The sequence below is a fragment of the Mytilus trossulus genome, chromosome 12, assembly GCF_036588685.1.
Source record: "Mytilus trossulus isolate FHL-02 chromosome 12, PNRI_Mtr1.1.1.hap1, whole genome shotgun sequence".
In the NCBI taxonomy this organism is placed as follows: domain Eukaryota; kingdom Metazoa; phylum Mollusca; class Bivalvia; order Mytilida; family Mytilidae; genus Mytilus; species Mytilus trossulus.
Window position 1 is genome coordinate 15,598,529 of NC_086384.1, and position 22,365 is coordinate 15,620,893.

The 22,365-nt window shown below is 35.4% G+C and overlaps 1 protein-coding gene and 1 long non-coding RNA gene across 2 annotated transcripts; both read left to right on the forward strand.

The window, feature by feature from the left end:
* Positions 1 to 1,327: 1,327 nt before the first annotated feature.
* Positions 1,328 to 2,367, forward strand: LOC134692083 (uncharacterized). The gene is made up of 3 exons (XR_010102221.1): positions 1,328 to 1,492; positions 1,781 to 1,951; positions 2,263 to 2,367. It is a non-coding gene; the product is annotated as an uncharacterized LOC134692083 (long non-coding RNA).
* Positions 2,368 to 4,660: 2,293 nt separating this feature from the next.
* LOC134692242 (mucin-2-like) lies at positions 4,661 to 20,392 on the forward strand. Its single transcript, XM_063552693.1, has 14 exons — positions 4,661 to 4,766; positions 5,767 to 5,937; positions 6,253 to 6,423; positions 8,889 to 9,059; positions 9,757 to 9,924; positions 10,191 to 10,361; positions 11,166 to 11,336; positions 11,806 to 11,976; positions 12,268 to 12,438; positions 14,328 to 14,426; positions 16,071 to 16,247; positions 16,616 to 18,700; positions 19,683 to 19,703; positions 20,264 to 20,392. Exons 1-14 carry the CDS (start codon positions 4,661 to 4,663, stop codon positions 20,347 to 20,349), a joined length of 3,939 nt encoding a protein of 1,312 aa, XP_063408763.1. The 3' UTR covers positions 20,350 to 20,392.
* Positions 20,393 to 22,365: the final 1,973 nt, after the last annotated feature.

Here is a 22,365-nt window from a genome sequence, read left to right on the forward strand (position 1 = left end):
TATTCTCGCAGTTGCAACAATCCAGCACCAGCTAACGGTGGAGCTACCTGTTCCGGTTCTAGTACCAAATCAGAGTCTTGTAACACCCATAGTTGTCCAGGTAGGAAATTTTTACAAACGCAAGGCTATCATCCATAAAATACTTAAAAGGTTGTTGTCTTTAACATAAACCTGGTAACTGTCTCTTTATTATCTTTTTAAAGCTTTATAAATGCTGGCCCATTAACATGATATGTCATTTCCTAGAAAATTTACATCATTAAAATGGATTAGCAAGAATGGTATGTGAATAAAGGGAGAGAAAACCGGACCATAAGTTATGATTTTATACTAATAAGTACACTTTACTATTCATCTATTTTAAAATCATAAATGGAAGTTGTAAAGAAGATTTTAGAAATATCGTTTTATTTTAGTTAATGGTGGATGGAGCGGTTGGAGTGTGTCGTCTAGTTGTACTGCTGCTTGTGGTGGTGGATCAATATCATACAAACGTTCATGCACAAATCCATCACCAGCCCACGGTGGAGCTACCTGTTCCGGTTTAGATAGTAAATCAGAGTCTTGTAACACACACAGTTGTCCAGGTATGTACCAATGCTGAGATATTAACCATAACAAATACTAACAAGTTTTGTTTTCTACAACATAAATCCTGGAACTGTCTCTTTATGACTTTTTTAAAGCTTTATAAATGCTGGCCCATTAACATAATATGCCATTTCCTAGAAAATTTCAATCATTTAAATCATGAATCACGAGACATGATTTTATACTATTAAGTACACTTTGCTTTTCACCTATTTTAAAGATTGATAATGGAAGTTGAAAAGAAGTTTCAGAAATATCTATTTATTTTAGTTAATGGTGGTTGGAGCGGTTGGAGTACGTCGTCTAGTTGTACTGCTGTGTGCGGTGGTGGATCGATATCGTATAAACGTACTTGCACAAATCCATCACCAGCCCACGGTGGAGTTACCTGTTCCGGTTCAGATAGTAAATCAGAGTCTTGTAACACACACAGTTGTCCAGGTATGTACTAATGCTGAGATATTAACCATAACAAATACTAACAAGTTTTGTTTTCTACAACATAAATCCTGGAACTGTCTCTTTATGACCTTTTTAAAGCTTTATACAAGCTAGCCCATTAACATGATATGCCATTTCCTATAGAATTTCAATCATTAAGATGGATTAATAGGAATAAGGGGGAGAGAAACCCGGACCATAAGTCATGTTATACTATTAAGTACACTTTACCCTTCATCTATTTAAAAAATTGAGAATGGAACTTTTCAGAAATATTGTTTTATTTTAGTTAATGGTGGATGGAGCGGTTGGAGTACGTCGTCTAGTTGTACTGCTGCTTGCGGTGGTGGATCAATATCGTATAAACGTACTTGCACAAATCCATCACCAGCCCACGGTGGATCTACCTGTTCCGGTTCATATAGTAAATCAGAGTCTTGTAACACACACAGTTGTCCAGGTATGTACCAGTGCTTGGATATTAACCATATCAAATACTAACAAGTTTTGTTTTCTACAACATAAATCTGTACCTGTCTCTTTGTGACCTTTGTAAAGCTTTATACATGCTGGCCCATTAACATGATATGCCATTTCCTAGAGAATTTCAATCATTAAAATGGATTAATAGGAATAAGGGGGATAGAAACCCGGACCATAAGTCATGTTATACTATTAAGTACACTTTACTATTCATATATTTAAAAAAATGAGAATGGCAGTTTTCAGAAATATCGTTTTATTTTAGTTAATGGTGGATGGAGCGGTTGGTCTGTATCTTCCGGTTGTAATGCTGCTTGTGGTGGTGGATCAATATCGTATAAACGTTCATGCAACAACCCATCACCAGCCCACGGTGGAGCTGCCTGTTCCGGTTTAGACAGTAAATCAGAGTCTTGTAACACTCACAGTTGTCCAGGTAGGAGCTATGTATAGCACTAGGATATTACCCATATGATATTAACAAGGTTTTTTCTTTCTATACCCTGTACCTGCCATTTTTTATTTTTCTAAGGTTTTACAAATGCTGGCCTTTTAACATGATATGCCATTTCCTATAGAATTTCCATCGTCAAAATTGATAAGTAAGACTGGCCTTTGATTATACGATCAGAAAACTGGACCATAAGTCATGTCATACTATTAAGTACAATTTTTATCTACTAGTTCTCAAAAAAAAAAGGAAAATGAAGTTGTAAATAAGTTTTTAGGAAACTTCTTTTATTTTAGTTAATGGTGGATGGAGCGGTTGGAGTGCGTCGTCTAGTTGTACTGCTACATGCGGTGGTGGATCAATATCATATAAACGTTTTTGTACCAACCCATCACCAGCCCATGGTGGAGCTATCTGTTCCGGTTCTGACATTAAATCAGAGTCTTGTAACACTAACAGTTGTCCAGGTATGAGTGTTATACCAGCGATAGTCTATAAACCATATAACATGTATAACTCAAACAACTACGGCAGTATCTTTTGATACTCATAGTACTTGTGAACTGAAAAAAAGTAAGAAGAAAATTAGCAAATTGACCATTTTTGAAATCACTGTAAAGGGTATTTTGTAATGACTCATAGGTTTAAGGAAAACTAATCTGTTCTGAGAATATCAAAACAAACGTTAATTAGATTTATTTTTTTATGAAAATGGGATTACTTCAGAACTGACGAAATGATTGACTAGCACTTTGAAATGCTTTCAGCTGTTCATTTTTTTTATTATATGATAAGAAGAAAGTTAGTTACAGTCTTGAATAGAATCAATGTAAAGATACACTCGAATCTACTCAGAGATACAAAAGATACCATTAATTTCGTCTGCCATTTTGGGTAAGTGCGGTCTTTGGCTTTCAAAATATCAGGTTTATGCGTTTCTAATGAGGGAAATGTAGAAAATCTCTTAGTAAGCGCAGAATGTTTTATTTGTTGTTAAAGTTAAATAATTCAAAATATGATGAAAACATCTATAAACTAACCGATCGATATAATCTACATTACAAAAGATGCATTCCAGAATTATTGGAATATATTTGAAGACGCTTACCTCTTCAACATGAAATTGAGCAAGGAAATGGTGAATGAGTCAAAGCGACAACCACCCGACCATAGAGCAGACAACAGCCGAAGGCAACCAATGGGTCTTCAATGTAGCGAGAAATCCCGCACCCGTAGGTGTCTTTCAGCTGGCCCCAAAAAATATGCATACTGTCATTTGATGATTATTCTAAAACAATATACAATCTGACTTTTATCTTTATGTAGAGTTCTCTAGTATACTGTGATATTTATCTGATACAATTAATTGCAAATGAAAAAAGTATTTATAAACTAAATCGTTCTATTTATATGTTTAGTTAATGGTGGATGGAGCGGTTGGACTGCGATATCTAGTTGTACTGCTACCTGCGGTGTTGGATCAATTTCGTATTCACGTATTTGCAACAATCCCACCCCTGCTCATGGAGGAAGCGATTGTTCAGGATCGAGAACAACATTAGAAAAATGTAACACTCATGCTTGTCCAAGTATGTTTTCAGATAAACTAATTACATATTTCATAGGAGTAGCTCACCATACATTTGGTGATGGACCAATTTCATAGTGATATGAAAACACGATGTTGAGAGAATACATAAGGGAAAACAAATAAAAGTCAAGGAATGAACAATGTATCTATCCTAAACTTGGTCTTGCAAAAGTATTTCAACAAGAACTTCTTCTTTATAACTTATGTCTTGAACATTGTCGTCATCTTTTAAATTCGTTGTCTTATAGGTTTCTCTCTTGCTTGTGTATATCTTTTCTGTATGGTAAAGCAAAGCTACTTAGAACGGATATGCTTCTGCACAAAAGAAATTAAAAAATAGAATTGAAACCGTTGTACATGTAATTCAATTTGATGTGGTACGTATGACCAGTGAAAATTAATGTTAAAACAGTAATGCCGATTAAAACAATTTCATTCTATGATGTTTTTTTCTCAAACCAATCTGCAAATACTTGTATGTTATCTTGATAAGTATAAAGTATTGTCATTCTGTTTCAATTGACTGCAATTGACACTGATTTGTTAACAATATCAAGCAAAACCCTTTTATTTCAGTTAATGGTGGATGGAGCGGTTGGAGTGCGTCGTCTAGTTGTACTGTTGTAAAAACAAATTTGTGCTAAGGGTTATTTTCCTTAAATACCTTTGCAAAGTTTGATATCTGCCACAAGCTTTTAGTTTTGGTATTCAACATTTTGGACGTAATCGTTAAAAGTAGGGGTAAATAGGGAAGAACATTCACAGGCATATGTTTTCATTTTATATAAAAAAGCACAATTCTAAATATGGAGAAGACTCCTTTTAAATAACCGGTCTGAATTTTGCAATATAAAATACGCTTTTCCTAATTACTGGTATATCATTTGAACACTTCATTTTACTTTCCTAATTTTGCACCGAATCTGCAACGCATTAATTGTTCTGCTGTCAACTATATCATGTTATTCATCTGTTACAATTGACTGCAAATGACATTTGTTTTTGTAAACTATGTCAATCAAAATCATTTTATTTTAGTTAATGGGGGATGGGGCGGTTGGAGTTCGTCATCTAGTTGCTCTGCTACCTGCGGTGGTGGATCCATGTCGTATAAACGTACTTGCACGAACCCAGCACCAGCCTACGAGGGAGCTTACTGTTCCGGTTCAGACACTAAATCAGAGTCTTGTAACACTCACAATTGTCCAGGTAGGAGCTTTATATCAGCGAAAAGCTTTCACAAATTTTATTTTCAAGTTATGTAAACGTTATATTTTCGTTGATCCTGTAAAATGCTATGCAAGTTTTTAATTTGATCTTTTATAAATTACCGAAACCTAATTTGGCGTAAATGAGTCTATTTAAAGAAAGTAATCGCAATTTCAGGTCATAACGGGTTTTTTTTATCCTTTTTTACTTTTAAACACGTGTTTGATAGAAAGCGATACTTCCACTTGTGTTTGAAATATTTAAAGTCATTGGCTTTTTTTTTATATCGTGTTGAATCTCTCTGATGAAGGTAAAGTTAGAGGAGCGCTTCGAAAATACTATAGACTATTTCACAAAGAGTGCAATTTTCCAGTTCTAGCACTACATTTGAGTCTTGTGACACTCAGAGTCGTCGAGGTAGAAGCTATATAACACGCAAGACTTTTATCAATATCAAAATTTCTGCAGATACTTTCAGTACTCGCAACTTGGATTTGTCGGAAGAAACTAATAAGAAGAAAAGATAAAAAATAGTAGAATTTTGTACAAAATAGTTTAAAGGTCATTTCAGTAAACGCTTGAAGACGTAAAAACAAATTTGTGCTAAGGGTTATTTTCCTTAAATACCTTTGCAAAGTTTGATATCTGCCACAAGCTTTTAGTTTTGGTATTCAACATTTTGGACGTAATCGTTAAAAGTAGGGGTAAATAGGGAAGAACATTCACAGGCATATGTTTTCATTTTATAAAAAAAGCACAATTCTAAATATGGAGAAGACTCCTTTTAAATAACCGGTCTGAATTTTGCAATATAAAATACGCTTTTCCTAATTACTGGTATATCATTTGAACACTTCATTTTACTTTCCTAATTTTGCACCGAATCAGCAACGCATTAATTGTTCTGCTGTCAACTATATCATGTTATTCATCTGTTACAATTGACTGCAAAGGACATTTGTTTTTGTAAACTATGTCAATCAAAATCATTTTATTTCAGTTAATGGGGGATGGGGCGGTTGGAGTTCGTCATCTAGTTGCTCTGCTACCTGCGGTGGTGGATCCATGTCGTATAAACGTACTTGCACGAACCCAGCACCAGCCTACGAGGGAGCTTACTGTTCCGGTTCAGACACTAAATCAGAGTCTTGTAACACTCACAATTGTCCAGGTAGCAGCTTTATATCAGCTAAAAGCTTTCACATATTTTATTTTTAAGTTATGTAAACGTTATATTTACGTTGATCCTGTAAAATGCTATGTAAGTTTTTAATTTGATCTTTTATAAATTACCGAAACCTAATTTGGCGTAAATGAGTCTATTTAAATAAAGTAATCGCAATTTTCAGGTCATAACATTTATGCATCCAGTCTGCTATGCATTAAATGTTCCGCTGTTAATTATACTGTTCATTCATCTGTTTCAATTGACTGCAATAGTCAGTGGTTTGTAAACAATATCAAACAAAAAAACGTCCTATTTTAGTAAATGGTGGTTGGAGCGGTTGGAGTGTATCTGTCGATTGTACTGCTTCATGCGGTGGTGGAACAATATCATATAAGCGTACTTGCAACAACCCAGCACCAGCCTACGAGGGAGCTTACTGTTCCGGTTCTGACACTAAATCAGAGTCTTGTAACACTCACCATTGTCCAGGTAGGAGCTTTATATCAGTGATCACATGTTATACAAAAACAATTTATGTACTCACAATATATTATGTGATTGTTAGAAAGCTTTGATGCCTTCTGATTTTTTAAATATTTAAAGTATTTTGCTTCTGACTATCGAGTTTAATCTGTCTGATGAAGGTAAAATCAGAATACGCTTCGGAAACAACATTAGACAAGTGCACAAATCGGCCCGATTGTTCTGGCTCTAGATCTAAATCAGAGTCGTGAAACAATCAGAGTTGTCCAGGTAGAACCTTTATACCAGCCAAGAATATTATATCAATATCATACAAATAAACTCAGCAGATACTTTTAGTTCTCACAATACAAAAATACTTATAAAAAAGGCAAGTAGACTTTTGTACAAAATAGTGTGAAGCTCATATCAATTAACGATCGGAGACGCGAAAACCGATCTGTTATCAAATTTTGTAACCCTTCTAACTATTGTGCCCCTTATAACGAATTGTATTCCTCTTTTTGCCGACTTTTTTCTTTATTATTATGAGGCTGACTTCATACAGGAACTTCTTAGGAAGAAAGATAAGAAGTTAGCTATATCCCTTAACTCTACTAGCAGCTGCATACGGGGTATATATCTCCCAATTGATAAAATATTCCCGTGCTTGCATTTCCTATCATGATTTTCCTGGGGTTGATGCTTAAAAGGAAGCTATTAAATCAAGAGTTCCAAATGGTGAAGCTGAAATCATCTCTTCGTAAATTTTACGGACGCCATCACGAGTTGGTTGACCATTATGGAACAAAAGTTTTCCAAATGATATCTGATATGTTCCTTGCGTCGTAACTATAATCCCCTCCCCTTTCATGAATAAATAAAGGCAACAGTAGTATACCGCTGTTCAAAACTCATAAATCCATGGACAAAAAATAAAATCGGGATAACAAACTAAAACTGAGAAAAACGCATTAAATATATGAGGAGAACAATGGCACAACATTAAAATGTAACACGCACAGAAACGGACTACTAAGCATTAGACAAAATCCTATGAGAATAAAAAATATAACATCAAAACCAAATACCTGAATTTGGGATAGATAAGTACCGTGCCGCGTCTCATAGTAATGTTAATAATTTACACTAAATAATAAGAGAAAACAAACGACACAACGGAAGCACAACGTTAAAATGTAACACACACAAATACGAACTATAATATAACAATGGCCATATTCCTGACTTGGTACAGGACATTTTTAAAGGAAAAATGGTGGGTTGAACCTTGTTTTGTGGCATGCCAAACCTCGCTCTTTTATGGCCATCCTCGGATATCAGTATTTTTGTGTTTCTACATTTTACAGGACTACAATATAGATAAATAGGAAAACACAATTGACAAAGAAACACACGAATAGTAGCTAACAAAAGGCAACAAATTTAAAATTTTAATACACCAGAAGTGCATTTTGTCCACACAAGACTTACTAGTGACGCCCATATACAAAAGTTTAATAGCCGAAAAAAGTACATGAATATCCCCTACCGAATAAGACTATTTCCCGGAATAGTAATCAAATAAACAACACGACGGGTGCCGCATGTGGAGTAGGATCTGCTTACCCTTCAGGTACACCTGAGATTATCCCTAGTTTTTGTTGGGGTTCGTGTTGTTTGTTCTTTAGTTTACTATGTCGTGTAATGTATACTGTTGTTTGTCTGTTTGTCCTTTTCATTTTTAGCCAAGGCGTTGTCAGTCTGTTTTCGATTTATGAGTTTGACTGTCCCTCTGGTATCTTTCGTCCCTCTTTTATAGTGGAATTTTAGCAAGCAAACTCGAAGGAATTGTGCAATAACATAAACGATGATACAAGCATGAAAATTATCACGATGTTTCATTATATATATACTTTTAAAAAAAATGCTGGCCATAAAATCATTTTTTAAGATGGCCAACACTAAAACGGCTGATTTTCCTGGTTCAAAATACTTATTTTTCTTGAAAGCTTTTTCTTTGACCTTCCATTAGAATAAAATATTATCAGATTTGGGGGCTACCTCCTTTTCATGTGACATATATAATAGAAATATATATTTGACATATTCAGGGTTTGCGTATGCGCGAAAAAGTAACAAAATTCAAATATAAGGGTTAAAAAATTGAGAACAAACATTTGTTTAGCTGTTAGCTGTATCGCTTGAATTGTTTAACATTAAACCACAGTAATCGCCATTCATGTCATACAATCTGCAATGAAATTGAGAAAGGAAATGATGAATATGTCAAAGCGACAACCACCCGACCATAGAGCAAACAACAGCCGAAGGCAACCAATTGGTCTTCAATGTAGCGAGAATTGAATTTGAATTTGTAATGAATGCATTAAATGCTCTACTGTACATTATACTGTGTTATTCATCTGTAACAATTGACTGCAACTGAGAGTTGTTTGTAAACAATATCAAGCAAATCCATTCTATTTTAGTTAATGGTGGTTGGAGTGGTTGGAGTACGTCATCTAGTTGTACTGCTACCTGTGGTAGTGGATCAATAGCATATACACGTACCTGCACCAACCCAGCACCAGCCTACGAGGGAGCTTACTGTTCCGGTTCTGACACTAAATCAGAGTCTTGTAACACTCACAATTGTCCAGGTAGGAGCTTTATACAAGGGCAAATATGACAAATTATACAAACAATGTTTCTTTTAAAAGTCTCTTTGTGCTCATAATACGTGTTTGTTAACAAGCGTTATTAACATTGGCCATTTAAATATTTGAAGTCTTTGACTTTCTAATATAGAAATTAGTCTTTTGTTTGTGATGAAGATAAAATCAGAAGAGACCTTCGGTAACACTGTTGTTAAAATATTCTGGAAGGTAAAACAAAGCCAAATAAATGGGAAAGTTATTGATGGAAAGTTTCGGTGAAGGACGTAACTCGAAATTGGTACTTTTTGTATTTACAACATGTATTTTCCGAAGAAATATAAACGCTTTGTAACACTTTTAGTTGTACCTATTTCCATGAATACCTTTGCAAAGTTTGTTTTCTGTGTTGATATCAGTAGTTTTAAGTTGACTATCGTTACCATTATTTTCTTTAATGTTCCAAGTCAGGAAAATGGCAATTGTTATCTCATAATTGTTCTGTGCGTGTTGCATTGTCGTTTGTTTTTTTATTGCACTTTAGTTTTTCTGTTGTTTCGTTGTTTTCCTCTTATACTTGATGAGTTTCCCTTAGTTTTAGTTTGTAACCCGGACTTTTAAACAGGGGTTTACTAATGTTCCTTTATTTACATCAGATAGAGTCAATTCATTCTACCTTTTATTAAGAAAAATATTTTTTTAGTTAATGGTGGATGGAGCGATTGGACTGCGTCCAGTTGTACTGCTGCCTGTGGTGGTGGAACAATGTCATATTCACGTACTTGCAACAATCCAGCACCGGCCCACGAAGGGGACGATTGTTCCGGTTCGATCACTAAATCAGAGTCATGTAATACTCAGAGTTGTCCAGGTAGGAGCTATGATTATTTTGATTGTTTTGTTCGAATGTCAGCATGTACTGTATACTGATTGAATTTTTTAGTGGTATGATTAATTAAAGTCGACTTCGAAATTGAACTTAGACGACAAAATCGTATTTTGAATTGCGTATCGGAGCTCTTAAAACAATTATTTTACGAATTGAACATACATATAACCTGTATAAGTTCATTGCATAGTCAAACTTTTATAAGCTTTGATTTATATATTTATACGGAAACATTAATTTGTCTTAAGTAAATGGTGGATGGAGTGATTGGACATCATGGACTGCATGTTCGCTCGATTGTGGTGGTGGAACACGAAGAAAGACACGAACATGTACACAACCAGCGCCAGCGCATGATGGATTGGAATGTAGTGGTGACAGCTCAGCTTCGCAGTCCTGCAATACTCATTTCTGTCCAAGTATGTGCACATTTGCATCATGTTAATTTTTATACATGTTGCTTCATATTTTTCACATGTACCCATTGTGTCACTAATGGACACCTCACGTAATTATTTGTGCAATTCTAAGAAGTCACCTCATAAAAAAGCCAATTTTTTTGTAAAATACAACCATAAATATGATAAAACATGTCATTTTCTATATTGAAATGAAAGTTCTCACACATGAATTTCCTACTTCTCGAAAAATTTGCACATTCTATTAAATATATAGACCTTGTTTCTTGAATTTCTAAATCCAAGATGGAGGAACACACCCTATCAACCCGAAACATGTTTTACAGCTAGATTAACCTCTCACTTGCATCGCAATTGCATAGAATTCCATTATATTGACAACTATGTGTAAGCAGACATTATAAATTCAAATGTCAAAAATTGGGATACTGTAGTTATAATCCATATTAAAACAAATAACTGTTTATACAAACAAACACAAAATTGCATATAGACAGCAAAAATGAAATAAAAAAATCTCAAAAATTACCATACCGCAATAACAAAATATCGGGATGTGTAAGTACCGATTCACGTCATAAGAATAAAATCAAGAATGAATAAACTGTAAAGTAAGAATATACAATGAAAGAAATGGGGAAAATTGACACCTAATTCAGACAATAAACAACGGTAAATGGTCTAATTTGGGCACCTCGGTTTCACAAGTTTCATAAAGTTGTTTATTGACATTTTATTTTTATCAGACAACTGATAGTTATTACATATTCATATGTTGTTAGTGTACATAGTTGATCTTTACAGTAAACGGTAGATGGTCTGATTGGTCACCTTGGGACACGTGCTCTGTGACATGTGGTGTAGGAAGACAAACAAAGACAAGATCATGCACCAATCCAGCTCCAGATCATGGCGGGGAGGATTGTGGTAATGATGACTCAGCAACACAAGCTTGTACTAAACAGGAATGTCCATGTAAGTCAACATTAAATAAATAACGTTCCAGATTTCCAAACAATTGAGAGATTCGCCTCAGTTTTTTAGTTCTGTATTTCTGAGTTGTTCCATTCACTCATTGTTAAATTATGTTTCATTCGGAAGAGGCATCAAAGTTAAAAAGACAAAATGAAAGAGTGTATAAAACCCCAAAGGAGACAAACAGGATGCGCCACTTTGTAAGTGTGTCCTGATATGTATATTTCACAAGCCTTTCAATTCATAGCTTTAGTACATTAGAATAAGTATAAGACCAATTCGTCGGTATTGAAAATTTATCTTTAAACTATTATCTTGTCATTACTCAAGCTTGATAAAAAGCATCGCCAGAGCCTCTGTTAAAACAGTTTCACTAGTTTCAAAGGTTGATTGACATTTTATCTTTTTCAGGCAACTGATATTTATTATATATTCATATGTTGTTAGTGTACATAGTTGATTTTTACAGTAAACGGTAGATGGTCTGATTGGTCACCTTGGGACACGTGCTCTGTGACATGTGGTGTAGGAAGACAAACAAAGATAAGATCATGCTCCAATCCAGCTCCAGATCATGGCGGGGAGGATTGTGGTAATGATGACTCAGCAACACAAACTTGTACTAAACAGGAATGTCCGAGTAAGTTAGCATTAAATAAATAAGGTTTTATTTTTTCAAATAAAACAGAAATTAACAAGTGTTTGTGTGTTGTTTATTTCAGAGTTAGTTTAATTAACATTTTTTTTTAATTTTCTGTAATGTTATATCTAATATCCACTTAATGTTGCTATTCTTTGTAAATCGGAAGATCATACAACAGAGGATTCAGAAAATCTGACATTGTAAAGACAAGAGGAGCAAACTTCCTTAATATGACAGACAACGTATAGAAAGACTATTTTCTTGTTTTAAATGATACCCCCTTTACAGTAAATGGTAGATGGTCTGATTGGTCACCTTGGGACACGTGCTCTGTGACATGTGGTGTAGGAAGACAAACAAAGACAAGATCATGCTCCAATCCAGCTCCAGATCATGGCGGGGAGGATTGTGGTAATGATGACTCAGTAACACAAGCTTGTACTAAACAGGAATGTCCAAGTAAGTTACTCTTTAGGTAAATAAGATTTTAGTTTCTTAAACAAGTCAGATCACAAAAATACTGAATTCCGATGAAAATTCATAACGGAAAGTCCCTAATCAAATGGCACTATCAATGTATTCCTGTTAATTAGAACACAGACTGAAAGAAAGAAAAAAAACAGCACATAAACGAAATCCATACATTGATAGACCAATATTAGTGTATGTATTAACATTAATTTTATTCATTTGTTTCCATCGGTTTTAGTTTGTAAATATGATTTGTATGACTTTTGAACAGCGGTATACTACTGTTGTGTTCATTTAAGGAGTAATGAATTTGCAAAAATGTGTCTTTACATATTGTGACTACCAACCTAATCCTCTAAAAAACCACAAGCAATAAAATGAAAGGTTGGTAACAATTTAACTGTCACTTTTTAGCTCACCTGCCGTCCGTCGTTTGTCGTCGTTTGTCGTCGTCGTCCTATCTGTCGTCGTCGTTAACTTTTTACATTTTGAACTTCTTCTAGCATGTCTAGAGAACCACTGAATGAAATGAAACAAAACATGGCATGAATGTTCCGTATTATGTGCTGACCAAGTGTTGTTACTTTGTAGCCGATCCATCAGCCAAGATGGCCGCCGGTGGTGGGACTTAGTTTAACATAGGACCCTACGGGAAATGCATACAAATGACCTCTTTTAGAGAACAACTGAATGGAATGAAACCAAACATGGCATGAATGTTCCTTATGAGGTGCTGACCAAGTGTTGTTATTTTGTAGCTGATCCATCATCCAAGATGGCCGCCAGTGGTGGGACTTAGTTTAACATAGGACCCTTTGGGAAATACATACAAATGACTTCTTTTAGAGAACCACAGAATTCAATGAAACCAAAGATTGCATGAATGTTCCTTATGAGGTGCTGACCAAGTGTTACTTTGTAGCCGATCCATTATCCAGGATGGCCGCCAGTGGGGGTGGGGGGGGGGGGCTTAGTTTAACATAGGACCCTATGGGAAATACATACAATAGTCTTCTTTTAGTGAACCACTGAATGGAATGACACCAAACATGGCATGAATGTTCCTTATGAGGTGCTGACTAAGTGTTGTTACTTTGTAGCTGATCCATCATCCATGATGGCCGCCAGCGGGGGACTTTGTTTAACATAGGACCCTATGGGAAATATATACAAATGTCTTCTTTTAGAGAACCACTGAATGCAATGAAACCAAACATTGCATGAATGTTCCTTATGAGGTGCTGACCAAGTGTTACTTTGTAGCCGATCCATCATCCAAGATGGCCGCCAGTGGGGGGGGGGGGCTTAGTTTAACATAGGACCCTATGGGAAATATATACAAATGTCTTCTTTTAGAGAACCACTGAATGCAATGAAACCAAACATTGCATGAATGTTCCTTATGAGGTGCTGACCAAGTGTTACTTTGTAGCCGATCCATCATCCAAGATGGCCGCCAGTGGGGGGCTTAGTTTAACATAGGACCCTATGGGAAATACATACAAATAGTCTTCTTTTAGTGAACAACTGAATGGAATGACACCAAACATGGCAATAATGTTCCTTATGAGGTGCCGACTAAGTGTTGTTACTTTGTAGCCGATCCATCATCCAAGATGGCCGCCAGTTGGGGGGGGGGGACTTAGTTTAACATAGGACCTTATTGGAAAATAATACAAAAGTCTTCTTCTAGAGAACCACTGAATTGAATTAAATCAAACATAGCCTGAATGTTCCTTTCCTTATGAGGTTGTGTTGTTACTTTTAGCCAAACATTGTACTTTTTTTTATATGATTTCAATAACCAAAGTAGAATCAGGCAAGCGATACAGGCTTTTGACAGCCTCTAGTTTAATGAAATGATTGATTTTGTTCAGTTGATGAATGTGATGGAATAACTTGCAAAAATGGTGGTAGTTGCATAACTGGTATCTGTCTATGTCCGTCGTCATATACAGGCGAAGTTTGTGAGTTGGGTAAGTAGAAGAAAATGATCTTAGATGTCAACTCAAAACGTTAGGTTTTGATATAAGATCGTATCATTTGAATGAGATGTCTCATATTGGGTCTATAACAGAAAACGAACATACATCTTGGGGTGAACATAAAGGCGTCATTAATGGAGAAGTGTTTAGTAAACACATTTAAAAAAAAAATAATTTCTAAACAGCTGGTGGCATGACACAGGTTATGTTCTTCTCCTAAATGTAATGTTGGTATATTAATATGCGTTTATTTTTCTACATTTACTAGATGTATAGAGGTGGGTTGAGATATCATAAACATGTTTAACCCCACCGCAATTTTGCGCCTATCCCAACTCAGGATCCCCTGGCCTTTGTTAGTCTTGTATTATTTTTGATTTTAGTTTCTTGTGTACAATTTGGAGTTTAGTATGGTGTTTATTATTACTTAACTATAGTATCTATATATTTATTTTGAAGCCAGCTGAAGGACTCCTCCGGGGGCGAAATTTCTCGCTGCATTGAAGACCTGTTGGTGACCTTCCGCTGTTGTCTGTTCTATGGTCGGGTTGTTGTCTCTTTGACACATTCCCTATTTCCATTCTCAATTTTAATATAAAAATTACTAGATTGTCTCTATCTTATAAAAACATGTTAGAATACATAAAAAGTAAAATAAATTGAATTGAATACTGAAAAACTCAAGCGCAAATTCAAGTATATATCTTGGTTTATTGATTTACAAAATCCAAAATATAATTTAAAAGTTTCAAACTGAAAGTAGGAATAAATAATTTCATATTTGAATTCGTATCAAGAATGTTCGCTACTCTTATTTTTTGACTTTTTGTCAAATGTTCGTAATCCTATGGTTTTATCCACTAAGTGTTAATTGTAATTTTGTCCGCGAAGCGCAACTTTTCTTTTCATTATTTTATTACATGTTGTTTTAAAAGCTGTTTTGTTTTTCTTCATCTTTGAAGAAAAAAGAAGCAAATTTTAAATGTATGGAATCGTTAAAGAGAATCATTTCCTGCCAAATGTTAAAGCAATTTTATGTATCTCAAAAACAGGAATACGAACGTTTACTTTATTCTGCTGTTTTAGGTAACTTATTAAAATACTATCAACTAAAAACATTATAATACAAGGCCTTTATTTGTAACATAGGATGGAACATCCTTAACAGAAGGTTATTAAAATTGAGAATGGAAATGAGAAATGTGTCAAAGAGACAACAACCCGACCAAATAAAATAACAACAGCAGAAGGTCACCAACAGGTCTTCAATGTAGCGAGAAATTCCCGCAACCGGAGGCGTCCTTCAGCTGGCCCCTCAACAAATATATACTAGTTCAGTGATAATGAACGCCATACTAATTTCCAAATTGTACACAAGAAACCAAAATTAAAACAATACAAGACTAACAAAGGCCAGAGGCTCCTGACTTGGGACAGGCGCAAAAATGCGGCGGGGTTAAACATTTTTGTGAGATCTCAACCCTCTCCCTTACATTAAATACATAAATATATGTGTTTTTGATCATTTTCTAAATATGCGCTTATAACATACTAGTTTTTGTTTAAATACTAAAGTTCTTAAGTCGTGGTTTTTAAATAGCTAAAAGTTGCAATAATTATTAATCTATTTTGAAGAAGTTATAAATGGGGAATGGAGCGACTGGTTAATGTCTATTACGTGTAGTAGAGAATGCGGAGGTGGCATTGTTACATATGACAGAACTTGTACGAATCCTGCTCCGACCAATGGTGGTGCTCATTGTACTGGGATCAGAACAAAAGAAGAACCTTGTAACATGCACGATTGTCCAGGTATGTCGGTAAGATGAATTAATGTGGAGGGTATAAAATAAAATAACCTAAAAACGAACCGAGTTACAAGGAAATCTCTAAACGGAAAGTCCCTACGCAAACAGAAAAAATGGAAAACTCGAAACATCAAACGAATAAATAACAATTGTAATATTCCTGTCTCGGTACAGTCATTTTCTTATGTAGATATATTGCTCTTTGTGTTACAAATTGCGCGTTAAGAGAAAAAAAACATAGAATATCTATTTTGTCTCAAAACCATTATATTGAGATACTGAATAACAGATGAATAATCATCATCGAATTGCAATAATATAAGTAGCTGTTATCATCAAAGTACTAGCTAAGTAAATACATTTATATTTCAGCTCGAACTACTACAATTAAAATATTAATGTCCACAACAACCAATCGAATGCAACCATCGAGTACCCGTGATCACTATGAAGATCCTACAGGAATGCATGCCTCAACAACTAATGGATTGTCGCCCACACTTACTTCAAGAGATACATATGTACGTTCCACTGTACCATCCTTAGGAATATCGGAACATTCGACAACAAAGGATTCCCATTTCGAAAAGACAGGACCAACTCGTGATATGTCGGATCAATCGACAACTAGGGATCCCCATTTCAATCAAACAGGGCCAACCCATGGTATGTCGAAACAATCGACTACTAGGGATCCCAATTTTAATCAGACAGGACCAACTCTAGGTATGACTGAACAATCAACTACTAGGGAACCCCATTTTAATCAAACAGGACCATTTCGTGATATGTCGGAACAATCAACTACTAGGGATCCCCATTTCAACCAGACAGGACCACCTCGTGATATGTCGGGACAATCGACTACTAGGGATCCCCATTTCAATCAGACAGGATTAACTCATGGTATGTCTAATCAATCGACTACTAGGGATCCCCATTTCAATCAAACAGGACCAACCCATGGTATGTCGAAACAATCGACTACTAGGGATCCCCACTTTAATCAGACAGGACCAACTCGTGGTATGTCGGAACAATCGACTACCAGAGATCCGTTTATAGATCTAACAGGTCAATCCCTCGGAATGTCAAAACATTCGACCACAAGAAATTCCCATTTCGACCAGACAGGACCAACTCGGGGAATAACGGAACAATCATCCACCAGGGATCCTTATTTCAATCGGACAGGACTACCTCGTGATATGTCGGAACAATCAACTACTAGGGATCCCCATTTCAATCAGACAGGACCCACTCATGGTATGTCGAATCAATCGACTACTAGGGATCCCCATTTCAATCAGACAGGACCAACTCATGTTATGTCGAATCAATCGACTACTAGGGATCCCCATTTAAATCAGACAGGACCAACTCATGGTATGTCGAAACAATCGACAACTAGGGATCCCCACTTTAATCAGACAGGACCAACTCGTGGCATGTCGGAACAATCGACTACCAGAGATCCGTATATAGATCTAACAGGTCAATCTCTCGGAATGTCTAAACATTCGACCACAAGAAATTCCCATGTCGATCAGACAGGACCAACTCGAGGAATATCGGAACAATCAACCACCAGGGGTCCTAATTTCAATCAGACAGGACCAACTCGAGGAATATCGGAACAATCAACCACCAGGGATCCCCATTTCAATCAGACAGGAACAAGTCGAGGAATATCGGAACAATCAACCAGCAGGGATCCCCATTTCAATCAGACAGGACCATCTCGGGGAGTAACTGAACAATCGACTACTAGGAACCCACGTTTCAATCAGACAGGACCAACTCGTGGAATGTCAGAAACATCAACCACCAGAGGTCCTCATTCAGATCATACTGAATCAACTCGAGGAATGTCAGCAACATCGACCACCAGAGGTCCTCATTCAGATTCTTCGGGACCAACTCGAGGAATGTCAGTAACATCGACCGACAGAGGTCCTCATTCAGATCCTATGGGACCAACTCAAGGAATGTCAGCATCATCGACCGCCAGAGGTCCTCATTCAGATTCTTCGGGACCAACTCGAGGAATGTTGGCATCATCGACCGCCAGAGGTCCTTATTCAGATCCTACGGAGCCAACTCGAGAAATGTCAGCATCATCGACCGCCAGAGGTCCTCATTCAGATCCTACGGGACCAACTCGAGGAATGTCAGAAACGTCGACCACCAGAAATCCTCGTTCAGATCCTACGGGACCAACTCGAGGAATGTCAGCATCATCCACCGCCAGAGCTCCTCATTCAGATCCTACGGGACCAACTCGAGGAATGTCAGCATCATCGACCGCCAGAGGTCCTCATACAGATCCTACAGGACCTACTCGAGGAATGTCAGCATCATCGACCTGGGATCAACATTCTAATACGACAAGCTCAACAGAAGGAACAGGTTCAACAACAAACAATGGAATTTCTACAACGACAACGATTGCAACAGGTTTGAAACACTAGTGATTATATCTTTAACTTATGCCAGGATTTTTTTTTATTGTTCTCCTTAAATAAATTTCGTGTTCCAAATCTGTGGCAAATGTGACGTCATGCTATCCCAAATCTATGGCAGATTTTAAACAATCCTAATCTATCTATGACATGTTTTAAAATTTCATAATGTACGGTAAAGGACAAGGTTCGTTTATGGCACATAAACGGCATAAAATATCAACTTTATCATAAAACACCAAAAAGGTCACAATTTGGTTCGTAAATGGGTCTATTTCAAAAGCCTTATTACCGAATCAGTTTTTTTCATAAATGTACATAATGTTTTACAAAGTAAGACCATTTTGGACATTTTGTCAAAATATAATGATTGCGTAAAATTTTCAGACCTTTAGAAACACTTTGGCCGCCACCTATGATCAAAAATGTGTTTTAACCAAAAGATTTCAATTTTGATATAGAATTCATCAACATAAAAACTTTTTGGATCATGGATGGCGGCCAAATTAAATATTCCAAAAAACAAAAAAATTATGGAAAAACAAATGCCAAATTTCTTGGTGAAATTTGTAATAAGTTGATTTATTTAAAAAATAAAATAAAAAAGGGCCAATTTAAACCCTTCGTGAACCTTTATCTTTGTAATTTCCTACTCTTTGGCGGTTTTATTTGTTTCCAAATCTATGGCAAATATCGTGCAAATGGAAAACAATACAGTACATATGGTACATATACGTCCAATGACTTGTCTTCAAAGGCGGATATGTACGCCGTAGGTCTGAGTCCTACAATATTTCAACATGTTTATAAATTGAGCTCTGCATGGTAATTGCATTAAGTATATTTGAAAATAAAAGCACATTTATGGAGATAAAGTTCATATTACAATACCAAAAAAAACTATGAAGAAATTTTGAATACGTACATCCAAGACGATGGTCTTCTTACAGTTATATTATTTGTTTTCTTTTTTCCAGCTGAAGTACAACTAGAACCTGGTAAGTAATATCAAGCTTTGGATAACGATAACAATGCTCAATTTGTAGAGAGAAATATAAGGTAATATAAACATCAGAAACAGAAACCCACACCATAAAAAATAATAAAATATATGACACATAATTATGGGGGATAATGACAATGGGCTTTGCCAAACCTTATGCAACATGTAACTGCATCATGTAACCTTCAAATAGTATTACTTTTATTTCCTTATAAAAGAGACGTGAAATTTATAAACGTGACATTCAAAGTCATTATCCGAAAACAATCTGGCAAGAAATGACAGATGACGACAAGACAGTTCACAAAGCACAATATAGAAAAATTTAAGCAACACGAACCCCACCATAAAAACAGGGTTGATCGTCCTGCTACACAAGTGAACCCGTGTTGTTGCTCATGCAATATACGTAGTTATTTATTTTAACTAAGTTGACATATAACAGTAAAAACTGCATGGGCAAATCATTCGAATGTTTCATGACAACATGAATAATTTGGCTCCATGTCGAGTTTTAAGAATTTAACTATAATCAGTTTCAATTGATATTTTTAGATTTTAACAGCGACTGTATGATTCTGCTTGGAAATTGGAAATTGGTTGCAATGTTGTCGACACTATTGGCCGTGCTTATAATATAAAACAGTTACAGAATAAAACAATTATTATCATATTTCTATCTTATACCATGTATAATACATGTACTTATAATATTATAATATAAATCAGTCACAGAATAAAACAATTATTATCATATTTCTATCTTACACCATGGATACAGTATAATACTTTTTGGTATTCTTTGTATAAAAAAATATTAAAAAATAATTTCACAATAAGTCGTTTTTATTTTTTTATATTCTGCCATTGTTTAGCATGGTTGTTTGGAATATTTCAACATAGAATACTTATTTAGCAATGTTTAGGTCAAATACCAGGAACACCACGAAACAACCGGGTTTGATCTCGGGTGATCCGGAAAGGGTATGCAAATCCTGCTGCAAATGCAACAAACATCGTGCTTCTCTTGTTAAATATGCAGATAAGTTATAGCACGCTATAAGACACATTCGTAAAAATACGGTTTGAAAAAATTAGTTCTTCTTAAAACATTTAATGGATATTGTTTACGTATTTTATTGTATAAGCTTACAATTAAACATATAAATTAAGTGCAAATAAATTCACAAGCTCATATTTTTATTCAATAGAGTTTGCTAAAAAGACAGACATACTGATGTGATATCAACGACTTCACACTTATGACAAGAACATCGTGTATGCCTGGTATTGCTCTTCTTCGTCTCGAAGTGAACATGTGCATCCTTCAGTTAATTGTTAACTCTATCAAAAAAAGTTATAGTTAATGAAAAGTAAAAAAAGTACTGAACTCCAAGGAAAATTTAAAAAGGAAAGTCCCCAATCAAATGGCAAAATCAAAAGATCAACATCATAAAACGAATGGATAGCAACTGTCATATTCCTGACTTGGTACCGACATTTCGTTGTGTAGAAAATGGTGGATTCCACTTGGTTCTAATACCTCACAACTATCAGTTAAACCAACTGAGATAAATAAAAAGATTTCTAATTTATTTTTTAAAGGACAAGAAAGTCGTCTGTTCTGCATATTAGTTTTCATAAAATGCTTGCCTTCAAAAAGGTTGACATGTTAACGATGTTCTACTCTCAGTAGGCCGTGATGATGGATTGACACTAACAACGTGGAGCAGAACTAGTGCAATGAAACATACCACATGGAGGCACATTAAAAAATATTTCTTATAAAAAAAAGATGTTTCACTTAAATAACACAAGCAATGGATATTGCTAAGAAAGACATATCTTTGAATTTATATATCCTCCACGAGCATTTCAACCCAAATGTCAATCACGGGTATTGTTGTCGCACCAATTGACGATCATTAAGCTTTAAATGAAATAATCATTAAACACATTTTTTTGTTAAATACTCTTGAACCTCAGCAATTTTACGGAATTTATCGACAGGGTAAACGTATCCTGAATATCATACATCGTTCAAGTCGCGCATATTAGGGAAAGTATAACGACAAAAATAAAAAAAACTTCAAGGAAAATTCAAAACAAAAAAGACCTTTATCATTTTAAAATGGTACAATCAATAGCTTAAAAACATCAAATGAATAAAAATAACACACTCGGGTAATAAACAGAACCGACGACTTTTCTGTCCTCTAAACAAATTAATTAAGATGTGGTATGAGTGCCCATGAGACAACTCTCCAACTCATAATTTATTAACGTATATCAATATAGGTCAAGGTACGGTCTTCAATACGGAGCCTAGACTCACACTTAACAGCAAGCTATAAAGGGCCCAATAAAATTACAAGTGTAAAACCATTCAAACGGGAAAACTTACGGTCTAATCTATATAAAAACAAGAATGTAAATCGAGTGCAGATTCCACTAGACATTAAACAACAGACTTTCAATTTATCAATCTAGTGCATTGTGCTGACTGTATCACTTGATTGATATCAAAGGGCAGCAGAATATAAGACGAGAACGGATATGTATATTGGTACTGTTAAATATATCAAAACCATTCTGGTCTATTGAATAAAAGTTGTACTGACTGACAAAAAGATCCTTTACAGCGTTAATGGTTTTTC